The sequence below is a fragment of the Halichoerus grypus genome, chromosome 7 (genome assembly GCF_964656455.1).
Source record: "Halichoerus grypus chromosome 7, mHalGry1.hap1.1, whole genome shotgun sequence".
Classification (NCBI taxonomy): domain Eukaryota; kingdom Metazoa; phylum Chordata; class Mammalia; order Carnivora; family Phocidae; genus Halichoerus; species Halichoerus grypus.
The window spans coordinates 117,940,592-117,958,135 of NC_135718.1; the positions used below are offsets into that span (position 1 = coordinate 117,940,592).

Here is a 17,544-nt window from a genome sequence, read left to right on the forward strand (position 1 = left end):
TAGAAACCAGTGCGGTCCCTATTATTAGTCCATATTATCGTGCTTTTTGGTTTTCTGTTTGACTCGTCACAAGAATGTAAGTTTCAAAGGGGCAAGCTCTCTTCCTGTCTTGTTCACCAAAGACAGAGTCTAGTACACAATACATGCTCAATAAATTTGCAGAACATTAAATGAACCTAGAGTCCCTATTTGCACTATAATTTAATATCTTTGTGTTATAAAAATCTTCTTATAATCAAACAGTAGACACCTGAAATCAACATCAAAGAGAGATCCTCCCCCACCAAGTTTAAATCATCCAGGACAAATTCAATATCATGTAGCCATTCAAAGTCAGCTGTGGCCAACAATAAAGGAAAAAAGAGTTTGGTAAAGATCATCTAAATCTAGACATATGGCTTTCAAAGAAATTATAAAGATTTTCTCAGTATTAAAGTAAAATTAGTTGAAATATCAGCTTTAAGGAGTATAAGAGAAAGTGAGCAGATGGCAGAAGAAAAACTGAAGTGTGTTCTGGAGAAGGAAGAGAAAGAGCAGGAAGAAGCTGCAAATAGCAGAGGCAAACTAGAATCGAAAATTTGCCACAGATAATCTCCAACATGAATAATCCACACTGGGTAATAGAATATTGCCTATAATTACATTCATCCTACTGACCTTGTTCTAAATTATTATGGATTATTACTACGCAAGTTATTTTGTTCCACACCAGAGGTGGCTGTATTTCGCTATCAGATGACATGACCTCTAATTCAATAATGTCTGTAATGCACTGGTATCCTCAGATAAAAGCTGTCTATAATGTCTGAACAAAGGTGAATTAGTTATCCGATTCACACACGCAATTAACTCTCTTAATACCTGAGAGACCATGGAGCCCCTTCTGAATTTCCTATTAAATACTACATATGGAGGTCTTCCCTCCATCTGTAGTTATCTTGTGCTGTACTTCATAATAAACAATATTAATAGTTTATTGCCCCCGTCAAAAATCTTGCATTAGTTATCATAAAAGACCTCATTCCACAAAGCAATGACTCATTTTCCTGGGAAAATGCATTAAATTCAAATGTCACGCCTATTAGTAAAACACAACAGTTCTTTATTCTCAGTAATGTAAAAATAAAAATAACACCTTCATGAAACATGGAAAATAATTTAAATTTTTTTTTTTACTATTTTAAAAACACCTCTTAAGGCCAAAAGGTAGTATTTATTATGTGGATTTATATTTATATGCTGTATTCAGTCATTCTAAATAAAAGACTATTTATTTAAATTCAGGTGTTAAAGGGCAAAAACAAATCAAAACATAGTATTTTTTTGCCACCTGTTCCCACTACCATGAGCTGAAATTTCATAAACAGTCTGAAGGCAGAGCACCAGGCCTCTGCTTTGTACCCATATGTGATGCCAATGGCTGTATTCGTAAAAACCCGGATCAGAATAACTAGGTAATGTCAGATGTTAAGCAAATACCCATGCATTCTAAAAAAGGAGGTAATTAATTAATTCTTCAGGGGATGCTTTTTACTTTCGTCGTCTAACACTATTGTATCCTTTTAGCAGAGAACAGAGAACAAAATAAAATGCCTAAAATAAAACCTAGCTCTTTTAGCACACATTCACCTTAACGTGCTCATCACAGTAGCTCAATTCGAGGAGAAAGTTAAGTAGTTATGTATATCTAAGAATGTTACTGTAGTTCAAATGAAATCTGCTGTTCACCTGGCTTTTCATTTTCCCTCACAACTCAAAGAGAGAGAGTGGAGGAATGAGGAAAACAGTTTCTTACATGTGTTTCGTACGTTTTATCTGCCCATGTGATGCCAGAAGTAAAAAGGGCATTATAGACGCTGAAAAGCTAAGCAGATGACATTCTTTGCTCTGTAAACAATTTAAACCACAAACTAACCTTCTGCGTGCTGCAGCACAAGAAATACGGACTCCTCAGAAATGATGTACTTGTGCAGACACACCATGTTGGGCACACAGCGGGGGATGATGGTCTTTCTGTTCCTGCTGTATTCACTGCTTTTCCTTAGACCCTGACAGAGAACAAAAAGGTCAGTTGTACCCTCAGCTGCCTTTGGAGCCTGCTGTGCTCTGTGTTTATCAACCAAACTAATCTATCCGAGTTACTCTGGGCTTCAGAGAAACCACTCATCTGCTGCTCTATGCCCCTCAGTCCCTGGAGGCTCTGCTGATGGCATCTGGCGTGAATCCAGAGAACGGAAGATGCCACAAAGCTGCCATTAAAATCAATTACGTGGGTCAGTGTTTTTATTAGAGATGCTCTCAAACTAAGTCATCAGGATGACACGCAGTTATTTCTCTATGACCTTTTCTTAAGTTTTATTCTACATATACATATATCTTTACAGCAGTAGACACTGTGAGATCATTCAAATTTCTGAGACACAAAAGGTATTCCTAGATTAAACAGGAGATTTGAAAAATTTATGCCAAAAAAGTATAAAGACTACTTTAAGTCTTCTCCAAAGAAACAAGGTATCTGTAGTGTCTGGTGTCAAAGCCCTGTTTAAAAATCCGGAGAAATGCCAGTGATAAAGTATATGCAGAAAGAAATTCATTTCAGTTATATGTCAATGTGACCTATGGCCATGCTATAAATAAAAGAAAAAATATCTGAAAAAGAAATATAAAATTAATCTGAAATTGATTATTTCTAGATGCTATGGAAATTATTAAATTAGGATATTTTAGAATATGTACTGTCACAATCCATTTCAATTTTGAAATTACAAAATCGAGGGGTTTTTCTTTCCTTGTTCATTTAGTTAGAAATTGAGTTATATAAAGAAACAGAGTTGAATTTAGATTAAAAAAAGAAAAGAAAGAAAGAAAAAAAAAGAGGACCAGGGATGTAGATAACACTTTCCCAAATACCTGAAACAGAGACTTAAAGGCAAAATTTCAGCTCTTTAGGGCTATAATCATAATCAAAGGTACAATTGTGTGCAATCTTCACAAATTATACAAAATGTATTAGAGATGTGTTTAAGGTACACACTATGTATTTAAATAGCAGGGAATGAGTCTTCAACTTATCCAAACTATCACCTCCATACTCTATAACCTAAAACTCTTTTTAAATGTATGCTATAACGTATTTATAAACTGTGATAAAGAACAGAAAGTAAAATAAATACAGATCATCACAAACATAACAGAACATCCAAACACCCAGAAAACATACTAAATATTTTTTTCTTTCAGAAACATAATTTGAAAATAAATGCCTAAAAAATTCATTAAACATACAAATTCTACTTACTTTTAAAATGAATGTCTGTTCTGTCCTTGTGTCCATTACAAGTAAAACCTACATAAAAGACATGAGTAATAATTTATTCACAGTACAATGAAACATTGACTTGTAAGTTTTTGAAACTATACCTTAACGGTTTGTGGGTAAATGCTGAAACTCACTCCACCAAAATTGTTAATTTCTGAATAGGTTTTTTTTTTTTTTTTTTAAGCCACCAAATCACAGGATTAAAACAGTCTTATCTAAAGTAGGTTTTATTATAGTTTCCTTTTCTAAAAATTCCATATTTTAGAAACATTTCTATGTTTTCCTAGATTTGTTTTAAAATATATTGCTTAGGGGGCACCTGGCTGGCTCAGTCAGTTAAGCATCTGCCTTTGGCTCAGGTCATGATCTCAAGATCCTGGGATCGAGCCTCACGTCAGCTCCCTGCTCAGTAGGGAGTCTGCTTCTCCCTCTCCGTCTCTCCCCACCTCTACCCCCTCGCTTGTGCTCTCTCTAATAAATAAATAAAATCTTTTAAAAAAATAAAATAGGGCGCCTGGGTGGCTCAGTTGGTTACGCGACTGCCTTCGGCTCAGGTCATGATCCTGGAGTCCCGGGATCGAGTCCCACATCGGGCTCCCTGCTCGGCGGGGAGTCTGCTTCTCCCTCTGACCCTCCTCCCTCTCATGCTCTCTGTCTCTCATTCTCTCTCTCGCAAATAAATAAAATCTTTAAAAAAAAAAAATAATAAAATAAAATAAAATAAATAAATAAAATAAAATAAAATATATTGCTTAAAAGGAAAATTATTTTACACAAAGAATTTTTCCTCATGGAACATATATTGTTTAGAAGAAGTAAAAACAAAAAATTTACAGGCATTGCTAAAGTCTCAATTTTCTTCTTAAAATCCCTTATGTAGCAACGTGGTATAATGTGATCTCAATAACTCAGGCTCCAACTTAAGACCCCCTTTCGGTACTCCTTCTCCATCCAAGACTCATCCTAGCTCCTCTTTTTCCATCAGCAAATCCTGTCAGCTCTATGTTCAAAATGTATCCAAAGTGTAAAGTCACTTGCACAGCTATTACCCTGATCCAAAGATTTACCTGGATTATAACAATGGCCTCCCAACAGATTTCTCTGCTTCCTGATTTGCTGCCCTATGGTCTATTCTCTAAATAGCAGCCAGTGTTTTCTTTAAAAAACATAAGTTACATCATATCACTCCTCTCATTTAGAAAAACAGCCTAAGTCCAAAAAACTACCTCAAGACCATGCATGATCTCACACATCGCCCCCTCAGACTACCTCCTCCCCTAACCCATCTTGATGGATGGAAGGAATGACTAGAGATAGAGAATTATTCTACCATGTTACTATTTTATTATTTTGGAGACACTACAGCAGAAGTTGGCAAACTTCTTCTATAAAGATCCAGACAGGAAAGATTTTAGGCTTTGCCGGCCCACGCGGTCTCTGCTGGAGCTCTTCATCTCTGCCATGACAGCACAAAAGCAGCCACTGTCTGAAATGGGCCTTGTCTGGAGGATTTACATCACAGACACCTGCAAACACTGTACACAGGGTTTTGAGTTCCCCCTCCAGAGAGCTGAGGGTCAGGAATGAAAAAAAGATGTCAAGCTTGGGAAAATGAAAGAATGGTGAGAAGATGCGGGACCAGCCTGAGGAGAAGACAGTAAATTCCACGTTAGACATGATGAATTTGAAGTGACGGTGACCACTTCATCTCTGAACTCTCTTCCAAGTGTTTGACCTACACAATGTAAGTCTCCATTTAAATTCAATTGAGTATTCCCACAGATACCTTCTGAACTCACCCCTTCCTCTTCTCAAAGCCCTTTCCCCACTAGACAGAAAACCAAACCCTGTTTCTCCTCCTACAGTACTGAATAACACCACCATCCTTGTAACACGCCCACCACCAAAAAGCTCCCTCAGTCACTATGAATTCTCCCCTGTCCCCTACGCTCATAACCAGTGACCAAGTCCACTACCTAAGTATTTCTCCTATCCACCCTCTACTCTGTTTACCTACCATGTACTAAGTGTTTACTACGTGCTATGCTTTAGCCATCAATGTTAATTCTCTCAACTACCCGATACGATAATTTTACCCTTTCTACTCTGAAAGTGAAGACATTAAAACTTCATCTGCAGAAGCTATAATGGCAGATAATAACAGATCTACCATTTGTGAGAATTTCAGTGAAGTCATCTTATAAAAGTGCTTGGGATAGCCACTTGTTACTATTATTGCTATGGCTGTTATTGCTGCTTCTCCTGACATGTCCCCCCCCAAGCCCCTTATCAAACAAGTACTCATCCTTCCATATTCAGCTCAAGTAACACTGATTCTCTCCATTCTTTGTTCTCCCACTGTATACAATACCAACCCCTTCGATTTGATTTTTTTATTCACGTGTCTATTTCCCAACCAGATTTCAAGTTTTTTATGGGCATATTGTAGGCAGAATAATGGACGCCAAGGATGTTCATACCTTAATCTCCAGAACCTATGAATATGTTATGTTCCTGGCAAAAAAAGGACTTTGCAGATGTAATTAAGGTACAGACCTCAAAACAGATTATCTTGGATTATCTGAGTGGGCTCAATCAAATCCCATGAACCCTGAAAAGCAGAGAACTATCTCTGGCCAGAAGTGGAAACACAGAAATGATATGGCAGAAGGGGAAACCAGAGAGATTTGAAGTATGAGGGGGATACACGGTTGCTGGTGCTAAGATACAGACACCCACATGTCAGCATTGGGAATGGGCCTCTGGGAGCTCACAGGAAGCATGAGAAGGAGCAGACAGCTTCTAGAAGCAAAGACCAGTCTTTGGCTGATAGCCAGTAAGGAAGAGTTCAGTCCTACAACTGCAAAGAAAAGAATTCAACCTACAACCTAAATGAACTTGGAGGTGGATTCTTCCCCAGAGCCTCCAGTAAGGAACACAGCCCTGCTAGCACCTTGATTATAGCCCAATGTGACCCATGTCAGACCTCTAGTCCAAAGAACTTTGACATAGTCAAAGAAAGACAAATACCATATGATTTCACTCAGATGTGGAATTTAAGAAACAAAGCTGATGAACATAGGGGAAGGGAAGGAAAAACAAAATAACACAAAAACAGAGAGGGAGGCAAACCATAAGAGACTCTTAAGTATACGGAACAAACTGAAGGTTGCCGGAGGGGAAGGGGGTGAGAGGATGGAGTAACTGGAGGATGAACATTAATGAGGGCACTTGATAAAATGCAACTGATCAATCACTAAATTCTACCCCTGAAACTAATAATACACTATATGTTATCTAACTTGAATTTAAATAAAATCTAAAAAAACAAATCAAAACAAAACAAAAACCAAAGAACTCTGACATAATAAATTTGGTTGTTTTAAGATGCTAAGTTCGTGGTAATTTGTTATGACAGCAATAGAAAACTAATACAGGGCACAAACTATATTTCTTCCAACATATAACACATCCCTCTCCCATGGTAAATGTTCAATAAACACATGTGAACAAATTTAGGTGTAAATGTTTAGAAGACAGATGTCAATATGTGAATAGAGTTTAGGAATAAGTCGGGACTAAAGATTTATATTTGAGCATTCTCCATCAAGATAACAGCTAAAAAAACATGAGACTGTACCTCCAATGAAGTGCTTACTTTATACCTGGCACTATGCCGGGTTTCAAAGAATTAAATCATATAATGCATTCAACAACCCAATGAGATAGGTATTTATATTTTTTTTCTTTGTGACCAGATTTTTTTTTAATTAAAATACAGTTGATACGGGGGGGGGAAGATGGCGGAGGAGTAGGGGACCCTATTTCAACTGGTCCCTGGAATTGAGCTGGATATCTACCAGACCACTCTGAGCACCCACGAAACCAGCCTGAGATGTAAGAAGATCTGGATCTCTACAAACAGAATATCGCAGGCGGTTGGTTGTGAGGTTCCAAGTGGAGAGCCGTGATTCTGCGGGCAGATAACGGAGGATAAACGGCGGCGGGAGGGTGCCTGGCCGTGGGGATCCTACACTGCCGGTGAGTGACAGCCTCACGCGCTGCAGACAGGCACAGACTCGCAGACCGGTAGTGTCGGGAAAGGACTTTAGGGCAGCCCCCGGGGTGGAAAACCAGACCGGCGGGGTTGCGCGCACGCGAACTGCAGCCTCCGAGACGGAAACCCGGTGCGCTGGGGTCCCGCCGGTGAACTGCAACCTCCAGGTTGTAAACCCCGAGCAGAGGAGTCGCGCACACGTGAACTGCAGTCCCTGGGACAGGACCCCAAGCGGCGGAGTCGCGCACGCACACGAACTGGGAGCGGCCGGCGGTTTTAGAAGCACAAAGGACAGAGATGTGCCCCGACCTGGAGGCAGGACTGGGAGCGCTGCGGAGGGGCGCACAACCCAGGCCGCTGCAGTTTATAGCAGCACGGACAGAAACGGAGACGGTGTGGCCTGGAGAGCTCACTGAACAACAGACTGCGGTCTCTCTGCTCTGAGGCAGAGGGTTGGAAACGGTCTCTTCTGCTCTGACTCACGGAAGAGACGCGGAAAGCCACCTGGGAAAGCCGCCAGAGAACAAAAGCCCCAAAGACTGATTCCCACTGAGCCCATCCCCCGCCACAGGGGCGGAGGGCAACTCCGCCCAAACAGGGTTGCCTGAGTAACAGCGCGGCAGGCCCCTCCCGCAGAAGACAGGCTGGGAAAACAAGAGGCCAGCAACCCTAAGGTCCCAAGAAAACAGGTGCATCTTGCTTGGGTTCTGGTCAATAATTTGGACTCTATACATTCCCTCAAACACCCATCAACAGAATGACTAGGAGGAGGAGCCCCCAAAACAGAAAAGACTCAGAGATTATGACTTATGCTTCAGATTTACAAATGGATGCAGATATAACCAAGATGTCGGAGATGGAATTCAGGCTAGCAATTGTGAAGACAATGGCTAGAATGGAGAAATCAATTAATGGCAACATAGAGTCTCTAAGGGCAGAAATAAAAGGGGAATTGGCAGAACTTAAAAATGCTATCAATGAGATCCAATCCAATCTAGATAATCTAACAGCTAGGGTAACTGAGACAGAAGAGAGAATAAGCGATCTGGAAGACAGTATAATAGATAAAAAGGGAAAAGAGGAGGCCAGGGAAAAACAACTCAGAATCCATGAAAGTAGAATCAGAGAAATAAGTGACACCATGAGGCGTCCCAATGTCAGAATCACTGGAATCCCGGAGGGAGTGGAGAGAGAGAGGGGGCTAGAAGATGTATTTGAGCAAATCGTAGTTGAGAACTTCCCTAATCTGGGGAATGAAACAAACATCCGAGTCCTAGAGGCAGAGAGGACCCCTCCTAAGATCAAGGAAAACAGGCCAACACCCCGGCATGTAATAGTAAAACTTGCAAATCTTAGAACCAAGGAAACCATCTTAAGGGCAGTTAGGGGGAAGAGATTCCTTACGTACAGAGGGAGGAACATCAGAATAACGTCAGACCTATCCACAGAGACCTGGCAAGCCAGAAAGGCCTGGCAAGACATATTCAGGGTACTAAATGAGAAGAACATGCAGCCAAGAATACTTTATCCGGCAAGGCTTTCATTTAGAATGGATGGAGAGATGCAGAGCTTCCACGACCGGCAGAAGTTGAAAGAATATGTGCCGGCCCTGCAAGAAATATTAAGGGGGGTTCTATAAAAGGAGAAAGACCCCAAGAGTGATCTACAAGAGAAATTTACAGGGACAATCTATAAAAACAACGTCTTCACAGGCAACATGATGACAATTAATTCATATCTTTCAATAATCACTCTCAACGTGAATGGCCTAAACGCTCCCATAAAACGGCACAGGGTTGCAGATTGGATAAAAAGACAGGACCCATCCATATGCTATCTACAAGAGACTCATTTTGAACCTAAAGATACATCCAGACTGAAAGTGAAGGGATGGAGATCTATCTTCCATGCCAGCGGACCTCAAAAGAAAGCTGGGGTAGCAATTCTTATATCAGACAAATTAGATTTTAAACTAAAGTCTGTAATAAGAGACACAGAAGGACACTATATCATTCTTAAAGGGTCTATCCAACAAGAAGATCTAACAATTGTAAATATCTATGCCCCCAACATGGGAGCAGCCATCTACATAAGCCAACTGTTAACCAAAATAAAGAGTCATATTGATAACAATACGTTAATTGTAGGAGACCTCAATACTCCACTCTCAGCAATGGACAGATCATCTAAGCAGAAAATCAACAAGGAAACAAGAGCTTTGAATGATACATTGGACCAGATGGACCTCATAGATATTTACAGAACATTCCACCCTAAAACAACAGAATAGTCCTTCTTCTCGAGTGCACATGGAACTTTCTCCAGAATAGACCATATACTGGGTCACAAATAAGGTCTCAACCGATACCAAAAGATTGAGATTATTCCCTGCATATTCTCAGACCACAATGCTCTAAAACTGGAACTCAATCACAAGAAAAAAATTGGCAGAAATTCAAACACTTGGAAGCTAAAGACCACTCTGCTCAAGAATGTTTGGGTCAACCAGGAAATCAAAGAAGAACTTAAACAATTCATGGAAATCAATGAGAACGAAAACACATCGGTCCAAAACCTATGGGATACTGCAAAGGCGGTCCTACGGGGGAAATACATAGCCATCCAAGCCTCACTCAAAAAAATAGAAAAATCCCGAATTCACCAACTAACTCTACACCTTAAAGAACTAGAGAAAAAGCAACAAATGACGCCTAAGCCACGCATTAGAAGAGAAATAATTAAAATTAGAGCAGAAATCAATGAATTAGAAACCAGAAACACAGCAGATCAGATCAATGAAACTAGAAGTTGGTTCTTTGAAAGAATTAATAAGATTGATAAACCACTGGCCAGACTTATCCAAAAGAAGAGAGAAAGGACCCAAATTAAAAAAATTATGAATGGAAGGGGAGAGATCACGACCAACACCAAGGAAATAGAAACAATTATTAGAAATTATTATCAACAACTATATGCCAAGAAACTGAGCAATCTGGATGAAATGGAGGCCTTCCTGGAAACCTATAAGCTGCCAAGACTGAAACAGGAAGAAATTGACAACCTGAATAGGCCAATAACCAGTAACGAGATTGAAGCAGTGATCAAAAACCTCCCAAAAAACAAGAGTCCAGGGCCTGATGGATTCCCTGGGGAATTCTACCAAACATTCAAAGAAGAAATAATACCTATTCTACTGAAGCTGTTTCAAAAAATAGAAACAGAAGGAAAACTTCCAAACTCATTCTATGAGGCCAGCATTACCTTAATCCCCAAACCAGGCAAAGACCCCATCAAAAAGGAGAATTTCAGACCGATATCCCTGATGAATATGGATTCCAAAATCCTCAACAAAATCCTAGCTAATAGGATCCAACAATACATTAAAAGGATCATCTACCACGACCAAGTGGGATTCATCCCCGGGATGCAAGGGTGGTTCAACATTCGCAAACCAATCAATGTGATAGAACACATTAATAAGATGAGGGAGAAGAACCATATGGTCCTCTCAATTGATGCAGAAAAAGCATTTGACAAAATACAACATCTTTCCTGATTAAAACTCTCCAGAGTATAGGGATAGAGGGAACATTCCTCAAGCTCATAAAATCCATCTATGAAAAACCCACAGCGAATATCATCCTCAATGGGGAAAAGCTGAGAGCCTTTCCCTTAAGATCAGGAACACGTCAAGGGTGCCCACTCTCACCACTGTTGTTCAACATAGTACTAGAAGTCCTAGCAACAACAATCAGACAACAAAAAGAAATAAAAGGTATTCAAATTGGCAAAGAAGAAGTCAAACTCTCTCTGTTCGCAGACGACATGATACTTTATGTGGAAAACCCAAAAGACTCCACCCCCAAATTACTAGAACTCATCCAGCAATTCAGTAATGTGGCAGGATACAAAATCAATGCACAGAAATCAGTTGCTCTCTTATACACTAACAACGCAACTGTTGAAAGAGAAATTAAAGAAACAATTCCATTTACAATAGCACCAAAAACCATAAGATACCTCGGAATAAACCTAACCAAAGAGGTAAAGGATCTATACTCTAGGAACTACAAAACACTCATGAAAGAAATTGAAGAAGACACAAAAAGATGGAAAAATATTCCATGCTCATGGATCGGAAGAATAAACATTGTTAAAATGTCTATGCTACCCAGAGCAATCTATACCTTCAATGCCATCCCAATCAAAATTCCAATGACATTTTTCAAAGTGCTGGAACAAACAATCCTAAAATTTGTATGGAATCAGAAAAGACCCCGAATCGCCAAGGAGATGTTGAAAAAGAAAAACAAAGCTGGGGGCATCACGTTGCCCAATTTCAAGCTATATTACAAAGCAGTGATCACCAAGACAGCATGGTACTGGCACAAAAACAGACATATAGACCAATGGAACAGAATAGAGAACCCAGATATGGACCCTCAACTCTATGGTCAAATAATCTTTGACAAAGCAGGAAAAAACATGCAATGGAAAAAAGACAGTCTCTTCAATAAATGGTGCTGGGAAAATTGGACAGCCACATGCAGAAGAATGAAACTCGACCATTCTCTAACACCATTCACAAAGATAAACTCAAAGTGGATGAAAGACCTCAATGTGAGACAGGAATCCATCAAAATCCTAGAGGAGAACATAGGCAGTAACCTCTTTGACATCGGCCACAGCAACTTCTTTCAAGATACATCTCCAAAAGCTAGTGAAACAAAAGCAAAAATGAACTTTTGGGATTTCATCAAGATAAAAAGCTTCTGCACAGCAAAGGAAACAGTCAACAAAACAGAGAGGCAACCCACAGAATGGGAGAAGATATTTGCAAATGACACTACAGATAAAGGGCTGGTATCCAAAATCTATAAAGAACTTCTCAAACTCAACACCCAAAAAACAAACAAATAGAATAGAAACAGAAGGAAAACTTCCAAACTCATTCTATGAGGCCAGCATTACCTTAATCCCCAAACCAGGCAAAGACCCCATCAAAAAGGAGAATTTCAGACCGATATCCCTGATGAATATGGATTCCAAAATCCTCAACAAAATCCTAGCTAACAGGATCCAACAATACATTAAAAGGATCATCTACCACGACCAAGTGGGATTCATCCCCTTTACAATCAAGTCAAAAAGTGGGCAGAAGAGATGAACAGACACTTCTCTGAAGAAGACATACAAATGGCTAACAGACACATGAAAAAATGTTCATCATCATTAGCCATCAGGGAAATCCAAATCAAAACCACACTGAGATACCACCTTACACCAGTTAGAATGGCAAAAATGGACAGGGAAAGAAACAACAAATGTTGGAGAGGTTGTGGAGAAAGGGGAACCCTCTTACACTGTTGGTGGGAATGCAAGTTGGTACAGCCACTTTGGAAAACAGTGTGGAGGTTCCTCAAAAATTTAAAAATAGAGCTACCCTATGACCCAGCAATTGCACTACTGGGTATTTACCCCAAAGACACAGATGTAGTGAAAAGAAGGGCCATATGCACCCCAATGTTCATAGCAGCAATGTCTGCAATAGCCAAACTGTGGAAAGAGCCGAGATGCCCTTCAACAGATGAATGGATAAAGAAGATGTGGTCCATATACACATATGGAATATTACTCAGCCATCAGAAAAGATGAATACCCAACTTTTACATCAACATGGATGGGACTGGAGGAGATTATGCTAAGTGAAATAAGTCAAGCAGAGAAAGTCAATTATCATATGGTTTCACTTATTTGTGGAACATAAGGAATAACATGGAGGACATTAAGAGAAGGAAGGGAAAAATGGGCGGGGGGAATTGGAGGGAGAGATGAACCATGAGAGACTATGGACCTGAGAAACAAACAGGGTTCTAGAGGGGAGGGGGGAGGGGGGATTGGTTAGCCCGGTGATGGGTATTAAGGAGGGCACGTACTGCATGGAGCAATGGGTGTTATACGAAAACAATGGATCGTGGATCACTACGTCAAAAACTAATGATGTATTGTATGGTGACTAACATAACATAATAAAATTTTAAAAAAATAAAATGAAATAAAATAAAATACAGTTGATACATTATATTGGTTTCAGGTACACAACATAGTGATTCAATAATCATACACACTATGAAATGCTTACCACAATAAGTGTAGCTGCCATCTGTCACCATACAAAGTATGTAATGTACCACTTTACATTCCCCCAACAGCACGTGAGTGTTCCCTTTTCTCCACATCCTCACCAACACTTCTTATCTTTTGGATATTAGCCATTCTAACTGGTATGAGGTGATACTTCCTTGTGGTTTTGATTTGCATTTTCGTGATGATAAATGCCGTTGAGCATGTTTTCTTATGTCTGTTGGCCACCTGTATGTCTTGGGAAAATTGTCTATTCAGGTCCCCTACAATTCCTTAATCAGAATTTTTTTGTGTTGAGTTTTACCAGTTCCTTATACATTTTGGATATTAACCCCTTATCAGATATATCATTTGCAAATATCTTCTTCCATTCAGTAGGCTGCCTTTTCATTTTATTCATGGTCTCCTTCTCTGTGCATAAGCTTTTTAGTTTTATGTTGTCCCATTTGTTTATTTTTACTTTTGTTTCCCTTGCCTGAGGAGACAGATCCAAAAAAATATTGCTAAGGCCGATGTCCAAGAATTTACTACCTGTGTTTTCTTTCATGAGTTTTATGGTTTCAGGTCTTACATTTAGGTCTTTAATCCATTTTGAGTTTATTTTCATGTATGGTGTAAGAAAGTGGTTCAGTTTCATTCTTTTGCATGTAGCTGTCCACTTTTCCCAACACCGTTTATTGAAGAGACTTTCTTTTCCCCATTGCATATTCTTGCCTCCTTTGTCATAGATTCAGGGACCATATAAGCACAGGTTTATTTCTGGGCTCTCTTCTGTGTTCTATTGATCTACTGTTCTAGTGATTGTCTATTTTTGTGCCAGTACTGTACCATTTTGATTATTAGAGCTTTGAAGTATATTTTGAAACCTGGGATTGGGGGATACCTCCAGTTTTGTTCTTCTTTCTCAAGACTGCTTTATTTGGGGTCTTCTGGGATTCCATACACACTTTATAATTATTTGTTCTAGTTCTGTGAAATATACTATTGGTATTTTCATCAGGACTGAATTGAAACTATAGATTTCTTTGGGTCGTATGGACATTTTAACAATATTAATTTTTGTATATCTATGGGCATGGTGTATCTATCTTTCCATTTATTTGTGTCATCTTTAATTTCTTTCATCAATGTCTTACAGTTTTCAGAGTACAGGTCTTTGACTTCTTTGGCTAAATTTATCCCTGGGTATTTTATTCTTTTTGATGCAATTGTAAATGAGATTGTTTTCTTAATCTCTCTTTCTGCTAGTTTGTTATTAGTATATAGAAATACAACAGATTTCTGTATATTGATTTTGTATCCTGCAACTTTACTGAATTCATTATTAGTTCTAATAGTTTCTTGGTGGAGTCATTAGCATTTCCTATATATAATATCATGTCATCTGCAAATAATGATTTTTACTTCTTCTTTACCAATTTTGATGCCTTTTATTTCTTATTCTTGTCTGATTGCTGTGGCCATCTAGTACTATGTTGAATCAAAATGGTAAGAGTGGACATCCTTGTCTTTTTCCTGACCTTAGAGGAAAAGCTTTCAGCTTTTCACCACTGAGTATAAGGGTAGCTTTGGGCTTTTGTCATATATGACCTTTATTATGTTGAAGTACTTTCCCTCTATACCCAGTACATTGAGAGGTTTTTTTTTTTTATCATGAATGGATGCTGAATTTTGTCAAATGATTTTTCAGAAGTTGGTATATTTTATTAACCAATTTTACAGATGAGGAAACAAACATAAAACTGTTAACCTGTCCATGCTCCCAAAGCTAAAAAGTGGTAGAGGTGAATTTAAGCCCCAGCAGTCTGGCTCCAGGGTTCTTCTTCTGTAATTGTTAAGCTAGACATTTATGTCTGAATTTGAAAATTATACATGGCTGTAATATCAAGGGTATGTAAGACAACAACTAAAAGTGGAGGGAGAAAAGTACAAAGAAAACCAGAAAATATAAAATGGTTCAGGTGTCGGGAAAGAGAATACTTAAAGTAAGAGTAATCATCTGTCCTAAACAACAATGAGAAGCCATGAAGAATGAGGACTGAGAATGAGTTACTGCCTAAGGCAGTAAGGAAACTGTTAGTAGCTTTCAGTACTGCTGGGTGATAAGAAAATGGTGACGACATATATAAATCTTTCAAGAGAGAAGTATGCCAAAAGAAGGAAAACCACTAAAATGAAAGATTTAATAGGCTCATCTGGTTCAAACTATTTTCAGATAGAGTAGATCTATTCTCCCCATAATTTCCCTTTGAGCTGTATTCATCATTTATGTTGAATTTCCGAAGCAGGGAAACACATTCAAAGAACTTGAACCTTGAGATTTAAATTAACATATCATATGTGCAAAAAGAGGCCCTTTGGCCCTCTCTCTGCAAAGGAGGGTTTAACCAACCTCAATTGAGTCTGTAAAGAAAAGTAGTATTTCTTAAATCCTCTGTGTTCTTGTATCAGGTTGTGACTCTTTTAAGCGACTCACCAGAATGCCAATCCTATTTAAATAAGATACATCTATATGAAATAGAAAACATTTCACTAGGTAAAAGGTATAGAAGACGTACAAAGGAAAGAATTTTGTTTTAACAGAATATACCTGCATAAATCAGGAGTGATATCTCTTTGCTGATCTTACTTAGCCATGAAGCATGAAGTGGATCAGATAAAAAGGCCAAATTAAGATCGATAAACATGGCTGGGAAGTACTGCTCTGTTTACATTTACTTTCTTCTCCTACCAAGTTTGTTCGCAATAAGACAACGTTCACATTGAGGCAATAAACACAAGAACATATGTGATTTTTTTTTTAAATGTGCCCTTTGACTGTCAATTTCTCCCAAACAGGTGTTGGCTAAATGATTATAAATTGGCCTCTGGATACACCTCTTCAACTGAGCCGTACAGGGCTGGTGATAATATAATTAGACCTAAAAACATCAGGCTGGTGAATGCTTTCCATCTGTTTGGCAATAATGTTTAGTTAACAATAGTCTTTAAAAGAAGCACCTTCAACTTCAGTTCTTAAAGTTATTTATAGAGCCATTCTTAACACACCAGCACTCCTGCTAACAAGAGCTTTAGCCACTTGGAAATTATTAGCCATACGGCTGTATACAAAAAGAAATGACTGCATTTAACATCTGTATCTTTCCAAATTTACACACTTCAACCTCATTTAAAGTGATTTCTTAATGAACAGTGCTATGGCACTGCATTAATATTATAGTTGCATGCACAAAGATCATAAGGAGCCAAACATTTTTTTAATGCCAACAGTAGGCTAATCTGTAATGAAGCTGTCAGCATAAAGGACAAAATAATAGCTTCTTTAACCCTCAAACAGAATTTGTTCATTTGTGGACTAGAACACATCAATTTAAAAACTGCTCATGGCTTTGCTCACCTTTATAAAGACAAAAATCTAATTTGGTACTAATTTGATACAATTGTCTTTCCAATAAAAGGCTCCTAAAACCATCTTTTATTTCATGATAAAACAAGTACTATAACTAAAACTGTCATGAAATAATTACCTTGGATAGCATACCTTATTGAGAGAATACAATTAATCATTTTTCACACTCACTTATCAGCACTCTATTAGCATATGGTCTAACAGAAGAGATTATTCCATCTTTGCCGTAGTAATATATAGAATGACTGCCTCTAACTGAGGAAAAAAAAAGCAGACAATTTATCCCTTAAGGATCAGCCTCATCTGTTCAATTCCACCAGCACAAAGAGACTTGACCACTCTTCTTTCCTAACGATGGTAGGAAAAACTCCAACTGATGATAGTCTGGGTTTTTTTCTGATGATAGAATAAGGAAGGCCTGATATTTAACTAGGTACCACTTTGGGGAAGACAGGAGGGGTGGGGAAGTATATCAAAGGCATCAAATGATTTCTTTTAAACATATGAAGAATAAATTTGGAGAAAAGAGAGAGATGCTACTATAAAGACACTATCATTGTGGGAAGGAAGAGTGAAGACTTCCCTCTGGTAAGAAAAGTGTCACTCTTGAATCTT

General features: G+C 38.6%; 1 protein-coding gene across 8 annotated transcripts in view; it reads right to left on the reverse strand.

The window, feature by feature from the left end:
- Nucleotides 1–17,544, reverse strand: part of RPS6KC1 (ribosomal protein S6 kinase C1) — a 190,741-nt gene that overhangs the window by 39,889 nt on the left and 133,308 nt on the right. For all 8 annotated transcript variants that reach the window (XM_036101797.2, XM_036101795.2, XM_036101793.2 and 5 more), the window contains 2 exons: nt 3,299–3,346; nt 1,916–2,048 (listed from right to left, as the gene is read on the reverse strand). In XM_036101797.2, the coding sequence (XP_035957690.2) occupies nt 1,916–2,048; nt 3,299–3,346 (181 nt within the window). The remainder of the gene's footprint in view (nt 1–1,915; nt 2,049–3,298; nt 3,347–17,544) is intronic.